Source organism: Microcaecilia unicolor, chromosome 3 (assembly GCF_901765095.1).
Source record: "Microcaecilia unicolor chromosome 3, aMicUni1.1, whole genome shotgun sequence".
In the NCBI taxonomy this organism is placed as follows: domain Eukaryota; kingdom Metazoa; phylum Chordata; class Amphibia; order Gymnophiona; family Siphonopidae; genus Microcaecilia; species Microcaecilia unicolor.
The window spans coordinates 104052450-104079960 of record NC_044033.1 but is presented as its reverse complement, the minus strand read 5'-3'; the positions used below and the strand labels follow the sequence as shown (position 1 = coordinate 104079960).

Sequence of the window (27511 nt, the reverse complement as noted above, 5' to 3'; positions counted from 1 at the left end):
TTGGCTGAGTGGCAGCCCAATAATAATAAGAAATGGCTTCATTGGGAAAGGGCATGGATGGGCACTAAGTATTTAGGCAATGTGTTATGGGGACCGAGACAACAGATTTTAACAGCTCTTCGCAGGGTGCCGGGGGGGACTAGCTCATCTGCTTAACACGTGGCTACAAATTAGAAATAGAGTGTTTCCTGAAAGGCAATATTTCTTGCAAACGGCTATAAGTGAAGCCCCTGGTTTTTCTCTAGGGGCGGAGGAAAAAACCTATCAAATGTGGGCCCGCAAAGGGTTATATAGGTTGGGTCAATTGTGGGAAGAGAATGCGGTGAAAGATTTTGAGATAGTGAGGGAAGAATATGATTTATCCGCCAGGGACCTGGTGTATTACCACTGTGTGAGGGACTACATCCAGAAGAAATCAAGGGATGAGCTGGAACTGGCGGAGACGGGCTTAGAGCGGGCGCTAAGAGAAGGAGGAGGGAAGGGATGTATAACTAGACTCTATAAGGCTCTTTTGCTTATGTACTCCCCGATTGACTTTTACACAGACAGATGGGAGAACACGATACAAAAGAACTTTTCTATAAGTTGGTGGGCCAATAGCTTTAGGTTCCTGTTGCGCACATCAATCACTCAGCCGGTGGCAGAAAGTGGATACAAGATATTGTTCTGGTGGTATTATACGCCATTACGCCTCCACAAGATCTATCCGAAGGTATCCAAAAGCTGCTGGCGTGAATGTGGGGGGCAGGGATCCTTTTTACACATCTGGTGGGAATGTCCCAAGGTACGTACCTTTTGGGAACAAATTATAAAGATAGTCAATGAGTTGGGTACAGGGGGCTATACACGCCAGATAGAGTACTGCCTGCTACACGCCCGTCCAAAAAAAACCAGAGTGCAAGAGCATAAGCTTGTAGTCCAGATATTTGCTGCGGCCAAAATGCAGCTGGCAAGGGCCTGGAAAGCACGGGAAACTCCACCCTTGCAAAGAGTGGGATATAAAGTCGAATATATATACCAAATGGCAAAACTGACTGCGATGAGGAAAGGTTTGTTAGGGGTGTTTCAGAAAATATGGGGCCCTTACGAGGAGAAACGAGAAAAAATCTGGCTCCGGGGGGGAGGGGATCGAAATGAGGGGGAGGAGGGAGGGGAGGGAAGGATGAGACAAATGTGAAGAAGGAATTATATAATGTTGGTAAGATAGGATACATGATGTTTTTCAGTAGTAATATATTCCTTGTGTGACTGTATGAGCAGTGATGTCTCCATATTGGTGTAAAATTTACATAAAATCTTTAATAAAATATGTTTAAAAAAAAAAAGAAAGAGAGAAAGAAAAATCCCGACTAGAATATCCATTGGTTAGATGGTCAACTATCTTAAACAACTGTCTTACCGGGTTGGTGGAGTTGTCAATTAAATCTGAAAAATATCTCTTTTTGTACGACAGGGTCAGGGATTTACATAACCACTGATGACGAATAGTCCGATGTTTTCGTCAGAGGCGTTCAGGACAACATAGTCCTGAATGGAACCATAACTGTTTCAATGAATGTGAGTTCTGCTTGGAAAAACTAGAGGAAGAAGCAGTAGTAGTAGCAGACTATTTTAATGTAGCATTCCAACATTCAGTCTGATCCCCCAAGGGAAGAGTATCAAAATGACTTGGGAAGGCAGCATAAAAAGGGAGTAAGGAGGATCAGAAATTGGTAGTTATCTCATTAAAGACTGACAGGGAGCTTAGGAAATGTGTAGAAAGGGGCGATAGGAGATGGGGAGAAGAAAATATTTTTTAAATGATCAGACCAGGAAAGCAGTGTACTAGTACAACTTGTTGGCAAAAAGTGGAGATTGATGAGAAGAAATAACAAAGTCTAAAGTGTGACCTGCTATATGTGTTGGAAATGTGACAAATTGATGTAGAAGATCTACCAAAAAAAGACAGAAAAGAATTGGAATGTGGGTGAAAATGATTGTCCACATGAATATTGAAGTCATCAAAATTAAAAGATCATGACATTTAATAGATGCAGCCAAAGTTTGCAACAAAGTCTCCTAAGTATCTTAAGAGGCAACGGGAAGGATATAACAAATCAGGATGTGACTAGAACAAGGTGTAGTAACTGTGAGGCCTGGGACTTCTGTACAGGAAAAGAACATAGGGGATATTAGGGAGACAGATAAGCGTTCTGATACTAATGCGGCCAGTCCCCTGCTTTTTCTTTATGGCCATGCCGTATGAAAAGCAGAGTATCCGGGAGGGAGACACTGGTTTAAATAAGCTTTCTCACCATCCCATAAAACATATTTCAGTAAGATATAAAAGATCAAGATCAGATTTAGAGTCAAGAAGGAGGTTATTAAGTTGCAAAGTTTTCACCCTGAGAGACCAGCAGTTATGACCAACAGATAGAGAGGAAAAAATGGGTCAGATTCATCAGAAGAGGGACAAGAGGTTAAGTGTACGTAACTGCCAAGAGAAGGCACCATGGCCTTCACAAAAAGGATGATGGCCCCACAAAATCGGAAGACCTTCAGGTGACAGACTTCAGCAGAGGTCACAGAGCCAGGCCACAGAACAGGAATACACTGTAGCAAACAGGAGTATGAATATAGCCAAAGAAATCATACCTAGTTGACTGAAATAACGCCCATGAAGTTTGCTCCAAGGAGCTTGCTCAAGGAGCAAAACATAGTCAAACAAACACAGCCGGTTGAAAACACTGAAGTACCTATCCCTTGCCTCCTTGGGATAACTTTCTGTTGACCTTAGTTAGCTTCCTCTTTGTCCTTCTATTTCACCCCTCTGTCCTTTTGACAATACAGTTCTATTTCTGATTGCTTTATTTCTTGAATTGCAAACTGTTTTGAAGCGCCCGCAAAAGGCAATATATTAAATATCTAATAAATCATAAGGCACTTGAGCACTTGAGCATGCACAGTGCAGGTCAACTAAAGGCTTCTAGAAGTTTTGGTTGAAAGTTTTGGGGCCTTTGTCAGAAGTTTTGGTTGAAAGTTTTGGGGGCTTTGTCAGATGACATCACCCATCTGTGGGGAATACTCCATTCTGCTTGTCCTTGAGAACAAAGAAACACTTGGCATTCTAAGGCTGCATGGTATCTTTAAGGGGTGAACCACAAAGCTGTACTTTGTTTCTCTGTCTCCACCTGCTGGTCAATGAACACACAGATTCTGGACTGGTCTGGTAAGGACGCAATGAGGCTCATTTTCAAAGCACTTAGCCTCCCAAAGTTCCATAGAAACCTATGGAACTTAGCCTCCCAAAGTGCTTTGAAAATATGCCTCTAAGTATGCTAGATTTTTATAATTAACCATGTATTATTAACATTTTGTCCTGTATTTAACACATGTGAGGTCCCTCTCTTTGCTTTTCATTAAAAATATATTCATGTATACATAATGTTCAACACAGTTAAACTAGCATACAATTTATAGATAATTAACCAAGCAAGTTACCTTGACAGATGTCAGAATATAGTTCTCTTATATCGGAAGTGCTATTGCTTCTAGATTTCAGAAGTAGTTGTTGTTCCTGGTCAGCCAAAGTGTCACAAAGTTCTGTTCCTTGTGCATTCTCTGATTGCTGAGACTCATCAGCTTCTGAAGGTATAAATGCAAAATATTAGTTCCACAGAAATATAGAATTGTTAAACCATTTTTTGCATGGTCAGATCCCTATATGAAAATCATTAGGCCATATTACAGAAACAAGTGGGAAAAGAATGCCACACATAGCTGAGAGAATAATTTCCAACACCTCTGAAAATGTGTGTATATCTCTGTTGTCTCAAACCAGCAGAGGAGAAGTGAGGGATAGCTTAAACAAAGCGGTTCTCCAACATTCCACTGGTTTGGAAAGAATAAAATGAAATGACATATAATAATACATCTAACAGTTAGATATCACTGTTAATGGATTTCAAAGAATTGGATTTTACATTTCAACCATGAGGTACCACTTTCCAAAGCCAACAGGCATTACTGTGCTTCTTCATCAATAGAAGGCAGTAGACATAGAATAGGATGATTTTCCAAGGCCTGCTGAGCAGAGATGTTGTCCATCTATCAAAGAAGGGAAGAAGTGTCTTGAGCAGCAAACTGGCTAACCTCCTGAAAGTGGCTTTAAAATACAATTGTTGGGGTTGAGTGATCAAAGCCCCCATGTTAAGAATAAGCCCTCAGGTAAGTGAAACATAAAATACTTCTACACAAATGGGGAAAAAAGGGGCAAAATCTGGAAAGTAGTGTTATACTAATGCCCATAGTACGAGAAATAAAATTCTGGATCTAAAGGCTATAATGGAAGAGTCTGATTTTCATTAAGTGATAGCCACGGAGATGTGGTTCAGAAAAAACATGACTGAGGTATAGTTATACCGAACTGTAAATGTGCTCAGGAAAGACAGGGTAGGAAGAAAGGGAAGGGAAAATGGCATTATTTGTTATAGATAATATTAAAGCGCTATAATTGCAGGATTTATGAGGTAAGGAAAAAGCACTGTGGGTCAATCTGGAAAAAGGAAATGGAAAATATATTTACATTGGCGTGATATGCAGGTCTCTTTCAAAGACAAAAGTTTAATTGAAGATATTCAAAATATAGCTATGAAAGGGAAAGTATTACTAATTGATGATTTAAATATGCCAAATACCTGGACTACTCAATTCATTCACGTGATCTTCCCTATATTTCTCCCGCATCCTTGTGGGAAGGGGGCAGTGTACACGTATGGTGAGGAGGAACAGGGTAAAGCGTGATGTTAATCACCACCTTACCTTTTTAAAGCAGCCAGCATAAAATGTGTGGGTGGAGTTTTTTTCTCTGTTTTTTGTGTGGGCCTATCTGCCACTGATCCACATTGCTAGGCTTTGATCCTACATAAAGAAAGGGAGGGGGAGGGAGTTACAGACTGACTGATCTGAAAAAGCAAACAGCTCTTCGGGCTCTTTTCCTCAGACTGTCTGCACAAAGCAGCTCTGGTAAATGTGGATTCTCACACAGGAAGCAGCACATCACTCTATGTTTTAAAATTCAACACTTCTTCTTTTGTCTATGTGGCCTTTAAAACCTAAAAAATATAATTTTACTTCTTCCCTGCATCAGTTAAAAAATGCCTTTTTTTATTTGACATGTCTTAAAAGCAAACAGCTCGTCAGGAACAATAAGCAGTTCAGGCACAAAAAGGAGGAGGGCTGTGAGAGGAGGGGCACAGTACATCGCGTTCACACTAGTTCTTCAGTCACTTAACCCTCCATTGCCCATGGTACAAAATAAGTACCTGAATATATGTAAACCGCTTTGAATGTAGTTGCAAAAACCTCAGAAAGGCAGTATATCAAGTCCCATTTCCCCCTTTCCTTCTTTTGTCTATGTGCCCTTTAAAGCAAAGAGGAGGAGGAGGAGGGGTCTGGGGTCAAACCTTTTGTTTTAAAGCCTAAAACGCCATTCAATCAGCCTATCATTCTTGAAAACAGACGGACCTAACTCAATGCAGCTTAAAATAAGCACAAGCTAACCTTCTGAAAGAAAAAAAAGAAAAGAAAATAAATGCCTATTTTCTTTCCTGTGAGAAAAAAGGTTAAGTTGCATACATTCTTCCACGGCTGTAGGAGGTGGTGTCAAGGATGTTTGACTTCATTTCCCATCATGTGACCACATCCAAGATGGCAGCTAATAGTGGAAACAGGAAGTGATACGATGTGTACAGTAGTAGCTGCCATCTTGGGAAAAGGGGAATGGCTATGATGTCACTTCTCATGACATCACCAAAAGGGGTGGGATTGGGGTTATATAAAAGTGGGGAATGATTTGGGACACGTTTTGCAAATAAGGTGGGGCAAGGTGTGGTTATGCAAAAGGGGTGGGGCTTGGTCAGGGCTTTGATATCAACTGCGGTGATATCAAAGAGGGTGGAGTGGGTGGGGGTAGGCATGATGGGCAGGGCATAGGCAAGTCCTCACCTTCTGTGGTTCAGACCTGTGGCCATGTCACCTGTCAAAATCAATTGTTTGACAAATGCCAGTGAGATACACTACTGTCAGTTTTTCAGGCCCTGGCTCCTGGAATGGACTTGGATGGAGCTGGTGTTCCAAAATGCTTATGGAAGAGTATTGGCATCCAGCAAATTTAGGCTTGCTGCACAGATCCATTGCACTGGGGATCCAATCTTCAGCTAGTAGTATGGAAGTTTTGCATTGCCTTGGAGGACGGAGATCTTCTAAAAGGAGAGCGTCACCGTGATGAAGCTGGAAGTAATCTTGTAGCAAGGACCAGCCCACCAGGGGATGCAATATCCTCTCGCACAGAATATGTATATCCAGGAGCTTCTGCACAGGAGAGAAGGGTTAGGATGGCTGTTGTAGTTGTGATTCGATTATTAGACATCTAGATAGCTCAGTGGCTGGTGGACATGAGTATTGCCTGGTCACTTGCCTGCCTGGTGGGAAGGTGGTGGACCTCACGCATCAACTAGATAGGATTTTAGATAGTGCTGAGGAGGATCCAGCTGTCTTGGTACAAGTGGGTACCATTGACACTGGAAAATGTGGCAGGGAGGTTCTGGAAGCCAAATTTAGGCTCTTAGGTAGAACGCTTAAATCCAGAACCTCTAAGGTAGCATTTTCAGAGGTGCTCCCCCTTCCACGCGCAGGGCCCAAGAGACAAGCAGAGCTCTAGAGTTTCAATGCGTGGATAAGGCAATGATGCAGGGAGGAGGGTTTTAGATTTGTAAGGAACTGGGTCACATTCTGGAGAAGGGGGAGCCTATTCCGGTATGATGGGCTTCCAACCTTAAGCAGGGTTGGACCAGGCTGCAGGAATTGGCAGTTAAAACGAGAAGCTTTTACACTAGAAACAGGGAGAGGTCGACAGTCATCGGAACAAGGTATCTTTCAAAGGTATCACCAAAACAGAGAAAATAGGGTATCCCGATAGTGAGGTTGCAATAGAGACCATAGTAAACCAACAGGCTCATTTTCGAAAGAGATGGATGTCCAAAATGTAACTTAAATCGGCATTTGGACATCCATCTCACAGAGATGTCCAAATCGGTATAATTGAAACCACATTTTGGATGTCTTTCTCAGAAGTCCGTCGCAAGAATTAATATATTTTCTACAGCTATATTTTACATGGAAGGAACGATTTGCATGCAAATCTCCATGGGTTCGCTATACCCACATCTATTTCCAAAGTGAAAGCTAGCACTTTGATTTCAAAAGCTGGTGCACAAATTGTGGGTAAAAACTACTTGCAGACTTTGTACAATTGGGGAAATTCAAAAAGTGTCCCCTAATTTATGATACCTACAGGTGAATTTTCGAAAGAGAAGGGTGCCCATCTTCCGACACAAATCGGGAGATGGGCGTCCTTCTCGCAAGGTCGCCCAAATCGGCATAATCGAAAGCCGATTTTGGGCGGCCTCAACTGCTTTCCGTCGTGGGGACGACCAAAGTTCACGGGGGCGTGTCAGCAGTGTAGCGAAGGCGGGACTGGGGCATGCTTAGGAGATGGGCATCCTCAGCCAATAATGGAAAAAAGAAGGGTGTCCCTGACGAACACTTGGTCCATTTTTTTTCATGACCAAGCATCAAAAAGGTGCCCGAACTGACCAGATGACCACCGGAGGGAATTGGGGATCACCTCCCCTTACTCCCCCAGTGGTCACCAACCCCCTCCCACCCTCAAAAAAAATCTTTAAAAATACTTTTTTGCCAGCCTCAAATGCCATACTCAGGTCCATCGCAGCAGTATGCAGGTACCTGGCGCAGTTGTAGTGGGTGCAATGTACTTCAGGCAGACAGACCCAGGCCCACCCCCCCCCCCCCACCTGTTACACTTGTGGTGGTAAATGTGAGCCCTCCAAAACCCACCAGAAACCCACTGTACCCACATGTAGATGCCCCCCTTTATCCCTAAGGACTGTGGTAGTGGTGTACAGTTGTGGGGTTTGGGGGGCTCAGCACCCAAGGTAAGGAAGCTATGCACCTGGGCCCTTTTTCTGAAGTCCACTGCAGTGCCCCCTAGGGTGCCCGGTTGGTGTCCTGGCATGTCAGGGGGACCAGTGCACTACGAATGCTGGCTCCTCCCACGACCAAATGCCTTGGATTTGGTCGTTTTTGAGATGGGCGTCCTCGGTTTCCATTATTGCCGAAAACCGGGTACGACCATCTCAAAAACGACCTAAGGACAACCATCTCTAAGGTCAACCTAAATTTCTTGATTTGGGCGTCCACAACCATATTATCGAAACGAAAGATGGACGCCCATCTTGTTTCGATAATACGGGTTGCCCCGCCCCTTTATGGGGCCATCCTGTGAGGACGCCCTCATGAAAACTTGGGCGCCCCGTTCGATTATGTCCCTCCATGTGTACCTGAATGTAACTACCTTGAGCTACTACTGAAAAAGGTGTGAGCAAAGTCTAAATACAATAAATAGATAGAACCAATATTATCCTGTTTGGGAAGAAAAAATGAACCAAAGTGCTAAAAGAACAAATTTAGGTAACATGTGTTCCATGATTAGTTTAAATTCTGTCCAGGATAACTGGTATTGTTGTCTATCAATCTTTTAAATATGTTTGTTTTTTGTTGTTTTGTTGCTTTTTTTGTTTTGATGTTGTTGGGGATTTTTTTGTTTTGTTTTAAATCCTTCTCATCCAACTGCTTTCTTGGTATCGAGTAGAAGATTGGTGTTTATCTCATCTGAGGAATCTCAAGGAGGGGTCTGAAAAATATATGTCTGCTCTTCTTAGCAAGCAATCTAGTTTTTTATTTGTTGTTATTGTTTCCTAGATTTCCCCTTTATGACTGGGCTGCCCCCATTTGTGGACTGGAGCTTTATTAATATTTGCTTATTATGCCTATATTTTCAAATTGAAATTGTTTCTTTTTTCCATATTATAAAGTTTTTCTGTACAGGTGATTCTTGGCATCTGTTAAAAATGTCTATCCTTCAACTCAGATTTTTTTAAAATATTTACAGTTGAAATAAATTTTCTGGAATTGAAATGTTGGTGTTTCACAATGTAATGGATTATCTACCAATTTAGCCTGATAAATTTCACCATCTTTACTCAATCTTGCTTGTACATCACAATGAGATTGATACAAGCCAAAAAAAAAAAAAAATCCAAACCTTGCAGAGCGACACAACTATTGTAAGAATTATTACTTTTCTGTGAAAATTAAATGTCACTATGGGGCTCATTTTCAAAGTACTTAGATTACTATGGAACTTTGTAAGTCTAAGTGCTTTGAAAATACGCCTCCACACATCCTATAAAAAGAAAAAGTTGTACTATTTTATGACTCTAATATTCACTTGTATGTCATTTTTCCACAATGTTGTTTTAACAGCAAAAAATAAGTAAACAGCAGAAAATAGCCTATCCTTCCCTATTACGGCCAGAAAAGCAGCCGTTTCAGTCTGCACATCTTTGAGCTGCATCAGAGTTGTAAACAAATGTGTCTGGTATTCCCAATTACCAAGCCCATCTGTATCCCTTCATGAAAAAACCACCATAAACTGCTGTAGAATAAAAAGAACTAAAAGATTAGAAAGAGATATTTATATGAAAGGAATATTTAAATACAAGACAGTTCCGAGTACAATACCTGAAAGTCTCTGAGAGCAAGAAGTATAAGAGATACCAGGAAAGAGAGAGCTCACAGTATGAAGCAGAAGAGGTACACTTTTAGTGGCTGGCAAAGCCTCACAAAGGTGGACACAGTTGCTGATAGACTGGCTTCGCTTAGCTTCCAGAAAGAGACAAAGAAATGATTATCCATCAGAAGAAAAAACTGCACAGATTAAAATACTTGCTCAAAACCTAAACTACAATACACAATTTAAAATACTAATCTGGCATATTTTTGAACACATACCTTATAATGATAAACAGGGGAAGAAAAGGAGAAAAACAATAAAAATATCAGTTGCAATGGAAACTTGTCATTTGCTCATAAAAGGTATTTCCTACCAGCAAAAAAAGTCACGAGATAAGTTCTCTGGAATACTATAGCCAGGAAGCTGCAATGTTAAAAGTCTTTTCTGTGGATAAAATAGTGCACTATGTCTGGAAACAGGCTTTTATAAAACTGTCTGTCCTATATGCAAGTACGTGTATAAGTCATTTCACATATACTTTTACTTATTATAAGAGGGTGCATTCTCAGAGGTGGTGTTTTGAACTAAGTGTATCGTTTGCTTTATCAAAAGTATGCACACAAGTTAGTAGATATAAATGTAGGCAGGTACTTTACTAAGATAACTTCCAAACTGAAAATACGTGCATACTTTTTATTTTGAAAATCCAGCAAATTTTATGCAGTAAAAAGTATGCCTGTACTTTTCATTATCCAGGCAGTCTGATTTATTTCTCATTGTTAAGATTTAACTATTTTAGCTACAAGAATTATTTTTAAAATAAGCTAAGGAGGAATTTTATAGCATTTTGTTTTACAGAGAAGTACTTATTCAAAACACAAGTTTTTCCATCTATAAATACCCTAACATAAGGTAAAAAAAAAATAAACAAAACTTCAAAAACACTTTCTCCTAAAGGAACATTAAAGCAAAAATTGCTTACATGAAACAGGTGTTCTTTGATGGTTATACAACATAGATAACACAGTCACTGGTTGCAGTTGTTCTCCAGGAACAACAGGATAGGAATCCTAATATATGGGTGATGTCAACCGAAGGAGCCCAAGCAGGAAACACTTCTCTAGCACTTTTTCAGAACTTCTGAGAAACACCTCACTGCACATCCATGCCTGATCGCACCTGCCGCTGAACCCCTTCAGTCCTTAGGGAGGAGGTGTGTTGTAAGGATTCCTATCCTGCTGTCCTCAGAGAATACCTGATACAATAAGTAACATTTTTCTCAGAAGACAAGCAGAATAGATAAATCCTCACATATGGGACATCCTTTAGCTAAGGAGTCTTAACAGAAAAGGGAAGAACAAAACAACCCAGAGGTGCAGCAACAAACACCGATAAAATTTTTGACAGCAATAAACCGTATTAGATTATTAATTTGGGGGGGGGGGGGAAGGGGGACGCTGGATGTTGAGAAGTAGGAGGCACAAGCAGGCAGCCTTTGCAGCTGCCTGCTTGTGGTTCCCTCCTCTCCAACAGGTCCAGAGCAGCCTTAAAATTTGCTCTTTAAATTACGGCTGCTCTGGAGCTGTGCATCCCCTGGAATACTCATAGAATACTAATGAGCTCATTAGAATACATTTCCATGGAGTTCTCGGTGGCTACTAACGGCACACAGAGTCACGGAAAACCCCCTTTATGCATTACTCATTAAATTAACATTTGCTTTAGGCTGGCTACAACCAGTCTAAAGCAAACGTTAATAGCATGATAAGCTTTGTGCATCTGGCACTCTGTACACTGAAGTGACCACCACAAAAAAAAACAAGACCTTACAAGTCAGATATTTCAGATAGCAGGTATTCAGTGGCTCAAATGGGGCTTTCAACATATAGGTAAGAACTTTGAGGGGGTCCTGGGGGGTTATAGGGTGGAAAATATTTGGAGGGTTTAACAAAAAAAGTATGAGGTTGCTGGTTGTCTTGTTTATTCTTTAATGCGTTATGATTATTTGCTTGTTATCAATAAAACCTCCTTTAAATTAAAAAAAAAAAGAGAGAGAGAGAAAGAAAGAAAGAAATTATATTTGAGGTCCCATGACAATATGGATGCCTTCATGGGAGGCTTCAACAGAAGCAATCCCCATATAAATTGCACTGAGGTAAACCCTAATAGAGCTGGTCTTGAGAACCAACAGAAATGCAGAAGGTTTTCAATTAATGTTTGCGAGGGACAGGAAAAGGATCTTGAGGGACATGGTCAAGCAAGTTCAAAGAAGTAACTATTAATCTCTCAACATTCAAACTATGAGAGCTAGGGACTCGAGGTTAGGATGCAAAACATTCCCTGCTGCTGCATGATCACTGTTTATCCATTTAATCCTAGTGATATGAGAATTCACTGATTTAAATGTATTTTGGAAGAAGCTGAAATCCATGTTTGTTCAGGTATTCAAACTATGAGATGATCTTGTCTTGTCTGATTATGGGGCTCATTTTTGAAACAGAAAAACATCCAAAATGCAGTACAAAGCAATAGATGGACTTTTTTTTTGTTTTTGCCAAAAGGTCCAAATCGCTATTGCCAAAACTTATTTTTAAGACATTTTTCTATGCAGTTCGTATGCAATACATCCAAATAACAAAGGGGCGTATCTTGGAGGTAGAATCTGGGCATTTCCAAAACTTAAGACTTTTTCTGCCATAATAGAACAAAGCTAAAATGTCCAGGGCTAAGTTAGATGTTTTGGTCTAGACCTGTTTCAATCACAACTAAGAAAAAAGTGCCCCAAATGACCACTGCAGGAATTAAGGCATATCGTCCCCTTACTCCCCCAGTGGTCATCAACCCCCTCCCACCCCCAAAAATGTGAAAGAAACAGTACATACCAGCCTCTATGACAGCAGCAGATATCCTATTAGAGCAGCAAGCAGGTTCCTGGAGTAGTCTAGTAGTCGGTGCAGTGCACTGTAGAGACAGGAACACAGGACCATATCCCACTCTAACTCGTACACTTGTAGTGGAAAGTGTGAGCCCTCTAAAACCTACTGTACCCATATATAAGTGATACCTGCACACATAAGGGCTGTTGTAGTGAGGTACAGTAGGTTTTGGAGGGCTCACTATACACTAGAAGGGGGAAACGGTGACATGAGTACCTGGGACCTTTCATGTGAAGTACACTGTACTGCCTCCTAGGGTGCCCCAGGGACGTCTGTGTGGCCAGTATACTAAGAATGCTGTTCCCGCATACATCCCAATGGCTTGTTTTTATGCATTTTTCCCTTGGACTTTTTTCTGAAAATGGTCCAAAAAGATAGACGCACTGAGTACAAAAACATCTAGCAAATGGCGATTTTTAAAACAAAAAGACATTTTTCATGTTTGAAAATCGCTATGTTTGCCATTTGATTTTTGGATGTTTTCAGCAAAACGTCCAAAATTGGATTAAGACATCATATTGAAAATGCCCCTCTATATACCTCTGTACTTTTACATGGAATCTATCATATTTTTTGTATCTTGCAGTTTAATACACGAGGTTTGTGGGTAGTTGGGGCGAGGATAGGGGGGTTGCAGTGGTGGTGGGACTTTTACCTGTAACCTGAACTATTTGTTTGTAGCTTGGGGTTTGGCTGGCAGGGGGTGGGGTGCTAGAAGCGGGAGATTTGGCCAGCGGGAGGAGGTTGCAAGAGACAAAAATGATTAGAAGTGTTCTGTTGGTAGTTCATTTGCTTTTCCAAGAGCTGGACTTGTTTTTTGGTGTTTTTTCTGGCGGCAGTGCTATCAGCTGCAACGTTAATGGATACACATTGCTGTGTAATTTTTTTATGTTCTGGTGTTCATTAAAAAAATTTATTTTTTTTAATGAAATCTAATAGACTACTAAGTTACAACCTCCCTTTTCTAATCCATGCATCTAATTAGAGATGTAGTCTGAAGCCCAGTTAGGAACGGTGGTCTTGGAATGAAAAACCACAACCTGGGGAAAAAAGAATCCACTGGCAGGGAATGACTTCTAGCTGGTTGCAGAGAAGGCTCATCAAGAAGGTCTGAATGATAGTCTACTCCAGTTCTACTTTTAGCAGATGAGTCAGGTTCACAGATCTTAGATGCCAACTCTCCCAGTCACACTCTCCATGCAACAGTTCAAAGATAGGTTAAGCAGGACGTAAAAGGCACAGAAAGACCAGATTTAATTGTAAACCAACCTAAGATCAACACAGATATGATGAATAGCATGATTCAATGTGCTTGAGAGAATCTTCACTCTGGGATCTAAACCACCACAAATCTAAAAGACTGATTCAACAAAGATGTCAGCCTGCCTGTTATCCATAGTGATGACATCCGAGGCATATCACCAAATGAATTTATTGGTGTCCAAGTGTCAAATATAAAATACCTTGGATCAATTTACTTATCTCTACTCTGAAAAGTGCATGTAACAATACTAAGGTAGCTGCACAAGGGACTGTACATCCTCAAAGGACAAGCAGAAATTTTGACTGATGTAGATAGTTCTTAAACAAATGCAGCTTGACATAAAAAGTGGGTGGCTGGGGCGTCCCCCTAGCATACTAATTGAAAGCATGGAAAACCTCTACTCTGCCCAATTCCTGAGCAGCAATGCATCAACAGCAGTAGCCAAAGTCTTCATTCAAGTTTAACACTTGCCCAACTCTTTATTGATATACAGTATGGCCTCTTTTGGAGACATGTATAAGGTAAAATTATGTTATCATACCTGATAATTTTCTTTCCATTAATCATAGCAGATCAATCCATAGACTGGTGGGTTGTGTCCATCTACCAGCAGGTGGAGATAGAGAGCAATCATTTTGCCTCCCTATATGTGGTCATGTGCTGCCAGAAACTCCTCAGTATGGTCGATATCAAAACTCCATCCGCAGGACTCAGCACTTAGAGAATTAGACCCACAAAGGGACACTCTGCCCAGCCCACCACCGCCGAGCGGGGGGGGAGGGGGGAAGCATTTCAGCCCACCACCGCCGAAGCGGGAGGGGGGGAACCACACCCGCCGATGCAGGGGGAGCTGGCTTATCCTGCTACCGCAACCGCGGGAGGAGCTGGTTTACCCTAACACCGCCGAAGCGGGAGGGATACAAAGCTACCCTACTGCCGCACAAAGCGGGAGGGAACGCCGGCATAATTTAGATATCAATCCAGCCACCGTCGAAACGTGGGGAGAGGAAGCAGCAGCTCACTGTAACACAAAATCGTCCCAACTCAAGGAAAAATTCAATTGGAAGAACTTGAACACGAAGTCCTCCTGAACAGGAACTGAAGACTAAACTTGAACCTGAAATATAACCAGAACACAAACAAAACAGACATCTTGGAGGGGCTATGGATTGATCTGCTATGATTAATGGAAAGAAAATTATCAGGTATGATGCATAATTTTACCTTCCATATCATCAGGCAGATCAATCCATAGACTGGTGGGATGTACCGAAGCAGTACTCACCCAGGGCGGGGCATGGAAATCCCTGAGCGCAACACTGAAGCTCCAAACTGGGCTTCGGCCCGAGCCGCCACATCCAAGCAGTAATGTGGTGAGAAGGTATGAGCCGACGCCCAAGTTGCCGCTCTACAAATCTCTTCCAAGGAGACGGACCTGGACTCTGCCATCGAGGCCGCCTGCGCTCTAGTAGAGTGAGCCTTCAGCTGAATAGGCGGAATCTTCCCTGCAGCCACATAAGCTGCCGCAATCGTCTCCTTGACCCAACGTGCCACCGTAGCCTTAGATGCCTGCAGACCCCTACGAGGGCCTGCGAACAGCACGAACAGATGATACAATGTCCGGAAATCATTGGTCACTTCCAAGTATCTGAGGATGACTCGTCTAACATCCAGACATTTGACAGCAGGGTACTCCTCTGGGTAACCATCCCTACGAAAAGAGGGTAGACAAAGCTGCTGATTCACATGGAAGCGAGAGACCACCTTGGGCAAGAAGGAAGGCACTGGGCAAATCGACACTCCTGCCTCAGTGAACCGCAGGAACGGCTCTCTACATGAGAGTGCCTGGAGCTCAGACACTCTTCTGGCTGAAGTGATAGCCACCAAAAAGACCGCTTTCAACGTCAGGTCCTTCAGCGATGCCCTCGACAAGGGCTCAAAGGGCGGCTTCTGCAAGGCCCGTAACACCAGATTGAGATTCCACGTAGGCACTACCGAGTGCAGAGGAGGGCGCAGGTGATTAACCCCTTTAAGAAAGCGCACCACGTCTGGCTGCGATGCCAGGGAAGCACCCTTCAGATGACTCCTGAAACAAGCTAGAGCCGCTACCTGGACTTTAAGCGAACTGAGCAACAGGCCTTTTTCCAGACCTTCTTGCAGGAACGCCAACACTGTAGTAATTGCAGCAGTGAAGGGCGATTGAGAGCCTGCCTCGCACCACGATGCAAAGGTACGCCACACCCTGGCATAAGTAGTAGAAGTAGAGCACTTCCTCGCTCGCAGCATAGTGGCGATGACCTTGTCTGAGAAGCCCTTCTTCCTCAGCCGCTTCCGCTCAAGAGCCAGGCCGGAAGACCAAAGGGGGAGGGATCCTCTATCACCACGAGACCCTGATGCAACAGGCCCCGCTCCGCTGGCAGCCGCAGAGGTCTGTCCACTGAAAGCCTGATTAGGTCCGCATACCAAGGGCGTCTAGGCCAATCTGGACCCACCAGGACCACCCGGCCTGGGTACTTCGCCAACCGGCCTAGAACTCTGCCCATCATCGGCCAGGGAGGGAACACGTAGAGAAGCTCCTGTACTGGCCACTGCTGGAGAAGAGCATCGACTCCCAGAGATCGAGGGTCCCTGCTGAAGAACCTCGGCTCTTGACAATTGGCCGAGGACGCCATCAGGTCCAAGCTCGGCTTGCCCCAGCGTTTCGTGATGTCCAAGAACGCCCGAGCAGACAGCTGCCACTCTCCGGGATCCAAGGTATGGCGACTGAAAAAGTCCGCCTTGACATTCATGACCCCCGTGATGTGAGCCGCCGACAGCTGTTCCAGATTCGCTTCTGCCCAAAGGCATAGCTTCATGGCCTCCCTGGCTAGGGGGGCGCTCCTGGTACCTCCCTAGCGATTGACATAGGCCACAGCCGTGGCATTGTCTGACAGGACCCAAACTGGCCTCAGCACCAGTACCTGAAGAAACTCTAGAAGCGCCAATCGAATGGCTCGGAGTTCCAAGAGGTTGATGGACCACTTCGCCTGCGCAGGGGACCATAGCCCCTGCGCTGTCCTTCCCAGGCAGTGGGCTCCCCAGCCCGTCAAGCAGGCATCCGTCGTGACGACAACCCACTCCAGGGTCGTAAGAGGCACTCCTCTGGACAGCTTGTCTGGCCTCAGCCACCAACTAAGCACCTTGCGCACTGCTGGATCCAAGGGAAGGCGCATAGCACAATCTTCTGAAACCGGAGTCCAACGCCGCAGGAGGAACCAGGGCGAGCACTGCCAGCCCGCGCCCTGACCTCCGGCAACCTCTTGCCTTTAGAACTGCCAAGCTCCGTCACGATCTTGTCCAGCTCGTCCCCAAAGAGCAGCTTGCCCTTAAAAGGCAACTTGGCTAGGCGAGATTTTGAGCCATAGCCACCGACGAGCAGAGACTGTCTGAGCCATACCTTTAGCCGAGGCTCTCAAGACATCATACAGCAAGTCTGCCAAGTAGGCCAAGCCCGACTCCAGGGCCGGCCAATCCACCCTCAAGGAAGGATCCGAGGGGGAGGACCGCTGCAAAACGGTCAAGCATGCCCTGGCCACATAAGAGCCGCAGACCGAGGCCTGCAAACTCAGGGCGGCCGCCTCTAAGGCCAAACTCCTGAAAAGCGCCCAAAAAAGGTGTCTCTGCCTCCGATCCCCGTGCTTCCCCGCTAGACGCGCGCACGCGGTCCTGGGGAGTGCTTTTTCATGCCCTTGCTATCCGACGCCATTAGCCACGTGGAGAACATTCGGGGAACCCCCTGCCCGCTAGGAAACGTAAAATTTACCTGCTTCTTGCCCCGAGCTGCAACAAATTGGTGCCCCAGTGATCAGCTGCCAGGAAAACTGTTCTGCTTCAAATCGCTTTCGTTGTTTTGTTTTTTTTAACAGAGCCAGCGGGAGGGGGGAGAAAAGGAGGGACCTGGAACCACCAGGTTTCACTTGCTCACGAAGAGCCCTCAAACCCCAGGTACTCCACAAAACCTAAACAAATAGGCTTGGAGACCTAGCCAGAGCTGCTGCTGTGTGACCACACACCTGCTAAGGTAGAGAACATACTGAGGCATTTCCGGCAGCACATGACCACATATAGGGAGGCAAAAGGATTGCTCTCTATCTCCACCTGCTGGTAGATGGACACAACCCACCAGTCTATGGATTGATCTGCCTGATGATATGGAAGTTATCAATTTATGAAGGACTTACCTGTGAGCACATCAGCCACCTCTTTACATGTAGCCACAAACTATGCAATTTTGCTTTGAAAAAAATGTTGCTTTATTATAGAAGTAAGCAGCACCAAAGAAATCGAAGTTAGCCACCTGAAGCAGGTGTTCTCCGAGGACAGCAGGGCACATTCTCACATGTGGGTGACATCATTCGACAAAACCTGATGCATACAATTCCCCAGCTTCTATATCTAGAAGCTTTTGAGAGTCAGACCGTGCATACCCATGCCAAGCGGGACCAAGGCAGTCGTACTTTTTCCACGGAGCTGTAAGGATGCTTTTTGTCTTCTCACAAATCCCTCAGGTTTTGCAGCTTTCCTTGCAGTTTGAGCCTGTTGTTTTTTTTCTCTTTTTGGCATGTAAGTGGCATTGGACCTTGTTCTTTTTTTATCTCTTCCTGTACTTCTCTTTAGGTTTTCAGCATTTTGTAGGCTTTCTTTATTTTTCTGCGGACTACTATGCCCTCTTAGGCCTGAGCACTATGGTCAGGCATGTCTTTTTTTCTTTATTTTTCACCATTGAGCCATTTGATTTGGCATTGGCTATTTTTCCAACCATGCCACGTGTAACAGAAAATTCCCAGTAGTTTTAAAAAGTGCTCCAAATGCAGCAAGGTCATGTTCTAACTGACCCACACAATTGACCTCAGATATCTTGAACACTTTCTTTTTCATTTGACAGCTCCAAGCCTCACTGTAACTTGGAGCAGAGAGATAATACTCTGAAGTTTTCACTGATTTTGGGTCACTTTAAACAACATCAGGCACTAAAAATACAGCTCAGAAACTTGCATTTCACAGTGCTATATAGCAGTGGCATAGCCACAGGTGGGCCTGGGTCCACCCACTTAGGGCTCAGGCTCACCCAACAGTAGCACATGGTACTGAAAATGCTGCTCTCCACAATGCTGGCACCTGCGCATGCTCAGTTTTCAGCGCATGCCTGCTGCAGACTACCAAGGTGGAGAAAAGCATTTTTCCACCAGCTGAGATATTTTTTGTTGGGGGTGAGGGGGAGAACATTTGGTGCCCACCCACTTCTTGCCTAGGCCCACCCAAAATCTGCTGTCTGGCTACGTCCCTGCTATGTAGCCACCCTGGTTGATGGTTGCTCTTCCTTTGACTTCTTCTAATCTGTGGAATACATTTTATCTGGGCTTCCAAGATGTATTTCCTCCCTGTTATATGATTAGCTATTGTTGTTCTGTTATCACTTTCTTTTTCCTGACTCCTTTTCCAGCTTCTCTTAGCTTTCCCCAATACTGTTGTATGATCTCTCATAGTTTACAAATGTGATATTTTTTTCTTTATATTTTCAGTTACTTCTTTAGCATACCATAACTGTCTATTTACTTTCCTAACAAAAGTCAATTACCTTTAAAGTATCTCCTTTAGTTTTGCCAACTTCTCTCCTACTTTCCTTAGATTTTCCCATCCAGCTAACAACTCAAAATAATTTCCCATCTTAAAGTCAGTTTATCAAAAATTTAGAAGCCTCACTTTTGTATAAAACATTACCATCTGTACTCTAATATATTTAGCCACACCAAGCCACACCATCCAGTGATCACTGATCACAGATGATCACCCACTACAACAACTGGAACAAACTCTTCTTATGTAAGCACCAGTTAACAGATGTCAGAGCATTTCTTCTTGCAGAGGACCTAGATGTGACTGCTTCTAGATGATACCACAACTAGGATGGCCCAAACTGACAGATTGCAATCACATAGCAACAGCACCAATCCCTTTTACAGGAATTTTGTGAACATCTTCAATTAAATCTATCTCCATTCTGAAGATTAGAACTACATTTTCAAATACTGCTTTATGTGAAAATTGTGACATTATAACTGATTCATCTTAAATCACTGGAGACAGATTCTGAACTAATTTTTCTTCCATTGACTGGGTTCCGTTGAATTAGCTTTTTTGTAAATATTCTAAATCATGTTGTATTCTGGACCCTTTTCCTCCATCTTTGATAGTTACACCTCCATATGAATTACTTTATACAACTGGATTCAACATAGATGCTAGGTCATTTTCCTAGAAGACTGAGGGAAATTCTTATCATTCCTATCATGAAGGATTTGAAAGATTCTAGAGGACTGGTATCTAATTATAGACCTGCTGCTTCTATACCTTTTTTTTTTAACTTATAGAATGTTTGGTTTATTTTCAACTGGATTTATATCTATCAAAATATAATATTTTACATTCCACCCAATCAGAATTTTGGTCCTTTCACAGTATTGAGACAGTGGTAATTTCTATTTGGGATATAGTCCGGCAAATTATGTGTAAAAATGACAGAGCTTTGTTGTTGCCGTTTGATCTCTCATGTGTGTTTGATTTGGTAGACCACGTTATGATTTCAAAAATTAACCATATTGGTATTGATGGCAACATGCTGCGCAGGTCTAAAGGATTTTGGGTGTTTAGATACTACAGAGTGAAGAATAATGGAATAATGTCAGATAGCTAGAGCAACCCTTGTGGTGTTCCACAGGGTTCCCCCTCTATCACCACTTTGTTTAATATTTTTACATTCCTTGGGGTCAGTTTTGACAAGAGCATGTTTCACCAGCCATAGTTACGCAGATGATATCACTGTTATAATACTGGTTCTTTCTTTCATGTCTCCAGCCTCCTTTTTAGATCAGAATTGTCTTACCTTAATCAGTTCTTGGATGTCTCGATATTGCTTAAATCTAAACACTGACAAAATAAATTTCTGCTATTTGATAATAACTCTGATCCAATGTTAGATCACATATTGGTCAACCACTTTCCCATAGTGAAGAACTTTTTTGGGGGGAGGGGGGTACAAATTGATCAAAACACAACTTAGCTCTCTGACTAGGAGTGCTTTTTGTCTTCTTTGGAATCTTTGACGAATACGTATATTTTTCAAATTTGAGCAGTTTAGATTATTAGTACAGTCATTGCTGCCATCAAAATTAGACTATCATAATCTTGTATACTTGGCTGCCCCAAGAAGAACTATTTGAAAGCTACAAACTATCCAAAATATTGCTGTAAGACTAATTTTTATCCTTGCAAAAAAAAAAAAAGAGATAGTATCTCCTCGTGCTATGCTGAACTCCACTGGTTACCTATAGAGGCCAGGATCCTCTTTAAATTTTCTTAATTGATCAACACGATTTTGAATGGGCAGTGTCCTTCATATCTGCCAACTCACTTAGAATTTTTCCCTAAAAATAGAGTTAAAAGATCAATCTACAATTCATTTTTTGTTTCACTTTCCATTGAGGGTATAAAGAGGTTTAAAGTATTTAACAGACTTATCTGTGCAAGCGCCAATATTGTGGAAAGACCTGTACCCTTGTGTCAATTTTCAGTTGGATTTTAATTCTTTTAATTTCCCAAGAGTATGACTTGGTCTCTGATGTAAACTGCGATATATAAGCACAATGTGTAATGTCATGTCATATCACACCTTTATAAAAAGAACATAAGACCATAAGAATAGCTATACTGGGTCAGATCAGTATCTGGTTTCCAACAGTAACCAAGCCAGGTCACAAGTACCTGGCAGAAACCCAAACAGTGGCAACATTCCATGCTACCAATCCCAGAGCAAGCAATAGCTTCCCCATGTCTGTCTCAATAGAAGGCTATGAACATTTCCTCCAGGAAGTACATCCTCTGGCAATGAGTTCCAGAGCTTAACTATTTGTTGAGTGAAAAAATATTTCCTCGTATTTGTTTTAAAAGTATTTCCATGTTCTGTTCTCTTTCCAGATTAAACCACAGTGCCTTTTACTTACCTCACAAGTCCTACAGTTGTTACTTTAAATTTTTTATACATAGCACTACTCTTCCATCCTTCTGTCCTACCCTGTTCATCCTAAATAGATTGTAGTCCAGAATAACTATTATTACAGTTATGGATCTCAATCAATCATGTCTGTGACAGCCACTGAATCCAATTCAGCCTCTTCCATTAACTACTTCCATAGTAATGGATAAAGCATATTCTATATTGCTTTAGCTAAGCCATCATCTGGCCTATTATCTGCTTGATCTATACTTTCTTATTTAAACTAATAAAGACTTCTGAAGGATAATGGTCACATTATTAGAGACACAAAGTCAGGAAAACCATCTACCATTCGTATGGACATGAATAAATATTTACATTTTTTGTTGATCCATGTTATTGTTCATTAGGAGTTCTTAAGATTAGTTATGTTGGAAATGTTTAGATCAGGTTTGTCCAACCTACGGCCCGAGAGCCAGAACCGGCCCACCAAGTGCTTTTTTCTGGCCCTCGGAAGCTTAATTCTTGGGGTGCTTACAGCAGGATTCCTGTTTCCCCACCTCGACTCTCTGAGGCTCAAACTTATGGAGAATCAAGTCAAGGTGGGGAAGCAGGAATCCCGCCAATTTCTTCTGCAGCCAAAGCCAAGTGAGGGAAAAGAAACTGGATGAAGGCTGGTTGGAGGGGGGGTTACACGAGCGAGAGCGAGGCTGTGTGAAAGCTGGGGAGAGGATGATGCACCATCATATTTTGCCACTATTTGACAAAACATGCAGCAAAATACAATGATGTGTATTTTGGCCCTTCGAATGTTACAAAATATAAAATGGAGCCCCCAATAGAAAAAGGTTGACCAAGCCTGGTTTAGATGGATCATGACTTAATTCTTCCCTAGGGAAAACAGAAAGGTTTTTAGGCTATTGGTTCTAGATGTTTTTATACCTATGGATGTAATTTGTTTGGGCGGGGGAGGTTTTATTATATATTTTATTGATGTATATTAAGAAGTATTGTATTAACAGTATTCACGGCTTTGTGTCAAATTTGATTCAAAGGTGGTAGTATAAAGGTATAAATATATTCCTGATCTGGTCTCAGTTATTCAAAGAAAACAGCAAGGCAAACGATCCACAAACTCCAGTATATTCTAGATGTTATTTAATAGGGTTGTATGTTCTCGATGTTATTTTTTTTAATAACCCTTGTTTGATTTTACTACTGATCTGCTCAGTTATTCAAATACACTTTTTCAGATGCCTAATCCCCTAGGATTGTTTTTAATCCACTGTTTTCACTAAACATTTTAACATTAATAGTATTTTTCTAATATGTTTATGAGAACAAGAATATGCCTTCTTTACTGGTAGGAAATTGACCTCAATTCCAAAGAAGAGCGAAAATATGAATGTTAGTTCCTTTATATCAAGTATATATGAAGATATAACTATTCTTACATAATTTTAGTGTTGACATGTCTTCACTACCTTCTTAGTAAATAAAACATGACAATTTTTATCACCTACCTGTTGCTTTTTGACGGACTATGTTTCTTGCTTTCTCAACTCCTGGAGCACCAGAGGTGGTGGCACTCCTGAATCTCATAGGTTCCAGAGTATCATGATGACTTCTCCAGCTTAGAGAAAATGATCTTCCAACTGCATTCCCTTTTTGAAGATCTTGAAATCCACCTTGAGACAAAGAGTTGGAGCAGCATGGCAATTACTACAATCTTATTAAATAACTAAAATGTTGCTAAATGTAGTTTGTTGAAACCATAGAATACTTACACAGCACAAAAAAACTGGAGAAGTGAAGTTGTAACCTAGTGGGTTGCATAGGAGGCTGAGAACCAGAAAACTCAAAAAGCAAAACTCTTGCCTGAATACATCAATCTTTTTATTATCATATTTACTCAGCTTTATTTTGCTATAATTCTTAAAAAAGAAAAAAAAAGACTTCAGCGGACCCAGAGCAGACGGATTAATTAACTTTCCATGCTCTCATTCGGACCCCCAACTGTAATCATTGGTCAAAAAATAATGACAGTGACATGTGGCACAATCAACTGACAAGAAAGAGAAAAAGACTGGAAACTTTACCATAATTTATCTAATTTATATGATGCTGCAATTTGAATGACTCAAATGAAAAAACATAGACTAATATTACATGGCATATTTTAGATTAAGTTGAATTTAAAATACAAGATGTATGATACAACAGAAGATTGAATCCACGTTTGAGAAATTGGATATTTTTCTGATTGTGCCACATGTCATTATCAATATTATTTTAGGAGGTTTTTTTATCCCCTAACATACCTCTGCTTTGTGGCGAGAACATGAAAGGTTAATGAATCTGCTTGCTCTGAATCCGCCGAGGTCTTTTTCCTCCTTTAATTATAGCAAAATAAAGCTAAGCATATATGATGATAAAAAGATTATCTGATGTATTCAGGCAAGGATTTTGCTTTTTGAGACCACCAGGAAAACCAGAAATTAGATCCTGTTGATGCTCCTTGCAAACTTCGGCAAGTCACTTCTCCCTCTTCTATCAGGTACAAACTTAAGAGATAAGATCTCAGAGGACAGGAAAGTACCTACTATACCTGAATTCACCTTGAGCTACCAATAAAAAGGATTGAGCTAAATCTTTTTTTTTTAAGTCAATATTCAAAAATACTTGTGCAGCTGTTGGTAGCACTGGTCACAAAAGTGCTTTTTAAAAAATATATATTTTTTTTTTGGGGGGGGGGGGGGGGCCGGGAACAGATAATTCTGGATGTACAAAGTGTTATATAGCCAAAGCTAACCAAGCAAAAAGGGGATGGGGCATTTATATGTTTGCAGCAAAATTCATTTATCGAACATTTAAATTAAATGGCTAGGTGAGCTGCATAAATAGCAGGTATAACTTGAAATACCTAATTTGGACTTTTCAATTTATTGTAGATATTCAGTTATGGTACCTGAACAGACAGCATCATTGAAATATGTATAATTTGAAACCATCTAAGAAAAATTCAAATTATACATTCTCCATGCAGCTGAATATTGATTCAAAATGTTAAAAGTTAAACGATCATTACATTTGAATGTGCATCTCTATAACTTGTCTTAAAACTAATGTGGTTAAGGGGAGAAGCTATCAAGGGGTGGTAAAAGATCTCCTTTATCACACCTTGATTTCCTGGGGGATTCACCAACCTGTGATATCTCAGTTCAGCAGGTTGCTGAATCTCGGTTTAAAGGTATAACACTGATTGTGAGCCACCTAAAAGCTGCAGCCTAATGCTCTCGGGCCAGCATTGTAGAGTCCCCCAAAGTTCAAGCCCCCCCACCCCTCACTTTCAAGGTAGGCCTCACCCCACCAAAGGGCTACCTTTTCAACACTGGTGGTCAGGGGGAGGGGGGACTTTAGGCAGAAGCAATACACAGTCACTTTTGCCAAGTCTGGCGCTTACGAGCTAATCCTGCACTAACTAATTAGCGCAGGAATGCCTACTCTGTTACCAGACACACACCCTCCATCAAAAATTTTAAAATACTTTTTAGCATGTGGTTAGCGTGCACAGATTTGGAACTTACCACAGGACTCCTGAGCATATCAAGCGGTAAGCCATTTTAAGCTGCAGTAAGCGCACACTAGCATTTACTGCAACTTAGTTAAAGGGCCCCTTAGTAACATAGTAAATGACGGCAGATAAAGACCTGTACAGTCCATCCAGTCTGCCAACAAGATAAACTCATTTTATATGGTATGTGATACTTTATATGTATACCCGAGTTTGATTTGTCCTTGCCTTTCTCAGGGCAGAGACCATAGAAGTCTGCCCAATACTGTTCTTGTACTAAGTTCTGAAGCTAACATCGAAGCCCCTTAAAATTTACACTCCAGCCTATCCCTATCTATTCAGTCACTATCAGGGCGTAGACCATGGAAGTCTGCCTAGCTCCTGTTTTGTTTCCAGTTACCGGCGTCGCCACTAGAGAATGACACGGGGACAGGGAACCGCAGTAACCGCGGGGATGGGGCGGGGATGGGGACCAGAGTCAGAGCTCAGAGCGAAGAGAAGGGAAGGCAGCAGACTCACCGAGCCTGCTCGCTCTTCACTGCTGCCGCCGGGACCCCGGTAAGAGGGAGGTAGGGGAGGGTAGCAGAGGGGGGTTGGTGATTTTGGAGGGGGGGGGGGCGACATGCACGTAGGGACGTCTCTGCCTGCTCCCGCTGTTCTTTTTGCTGGTCGCGCGCTTCTCGCTCTTTCACTGGGATCGTAATCACCTCATGAGTCCTGACGTCAGGCAAGCAGGGTTCTAGTGCTGGCCAGTGAAGTCAGCAGGTGGTTATGATCCCAGTGAGACACATTCGAACGTTCAAGTAGCAAATTATTATATTAGATAAAAAAAGTTAAATATAAAATCATAAGAGTTCGAGGCTTCTGCAGATGAAGACAGAGCCCACGGGACAGGGACAGGGACAGAACCTGTGGGGATGGGGCAAGGACAGAGACAGGGCCTGCGGGGACGGGGCGGGGACGGAGACAGAACCTGCGGGGGACAGGGCAGGGACGGAGACAGAACCCATGGGGGCGGGGCAGGGACAAACTTTGTCTCCATGTCATTCTCTAGCCGCCACCCAATCTCTGCTAAGATTCCACGGAACCATTCTTTCTAAACAGGATTCCTTTGTGTTTATCCCATGCATGTTTGAATTTCATTACCGCTTTCATCTCCACCACCTCCAAGCCAGGGAAGATGTCAGAGTGTACTAGGGGAAAAGGCCCTGGTGGCCCAGTGAACTGCAAGTCCAACCCCCTCCCTCCCAGTACCTTTGCAGTTCAGGAGGGAGTAGCACACTCTCTCCTCTTCAGTGCCACCTTCAAAATGACAGCACCCAGCCCTGCCCAGGGCATCCTGGGATGTGCTGGGCGGGGCTTTCCTACCATGTAAGAGAGGTGGCGCTGAAGAGGAGAGAGTATGCAACTCCCTCCTCCACCGCTAAGGTACTTGGGGGGGGGGGGGGGAGAGGGGCCGCTAAACCACCAGGTGGGGAGAGGGGGGTGGGCTTGAGGCCCACTGGGCCTTATTTTTTGGGTGTTAAGGGGGGATTAGGGGGCTGGAGATCCACTGGATCTCCAGTCTCCTGTGCCCCTGTGGGGGGAGTGGGGAGGCAGGGAGATTGGAGGTCCACTGGACTTCTAGCCCCCATGTCGCTATCCCGTGGGGGGGGGGGGTGGTTCGGGCCAGGGGCACCAGGGCCTTGTAGTTGAAGGGAGCCTATGTTTGACAGGTCTAGGCAAACAAGTGTAGGAGGATTGTGCCTGATCGCATGCTCAGGCACAATTCTCCCACTTTTACCCCATGATCAGAAATAATTGTGTTTAAATTTGCATGTTATTATCTCTGATCATAGGAGCTGTATAGCCCTTTAGAGCACTTTATGGAACAGCGCAGGGCTTCTGATCATCCACCTATCATCCAATTTATCCTTTTAAAATATCTTCATGTCTCTTTGGTAAGAGTCAATGGTATGCTCCATGGATCCATGTGCATAGCAGAACCTAATGATGCTTGCTCTTTTTAACTGATGTCAGGAAAACGGTGAAATATTTATTAAGAATGCACATCTATTAAACTATGGTACTG

The 27511-nt window shown here is 42.7% G+C and overlaps 1 protein-coding gene across 1 annotated transcript in view; it reads right to left on the bottom strand.

The window, feature by feature from the left end:
- The window catches only part of RALGAPA2 (Ral GTPase activating protein catalytic alpha subunit 2), an 898249-nt gene that overhangs the window by 709726 nt on the left and 161012 nt on the right, over nt 1-27511 (bottom strand). Inside the window, 2 exon segments of the mRNA XM_030196220.1 lie at nt 3481-3624; nt 23390-23554. Coding sequence (XP_030052080.1) covers nt 3481-3624; nt 23390-23554 — 309 coding nt within the window.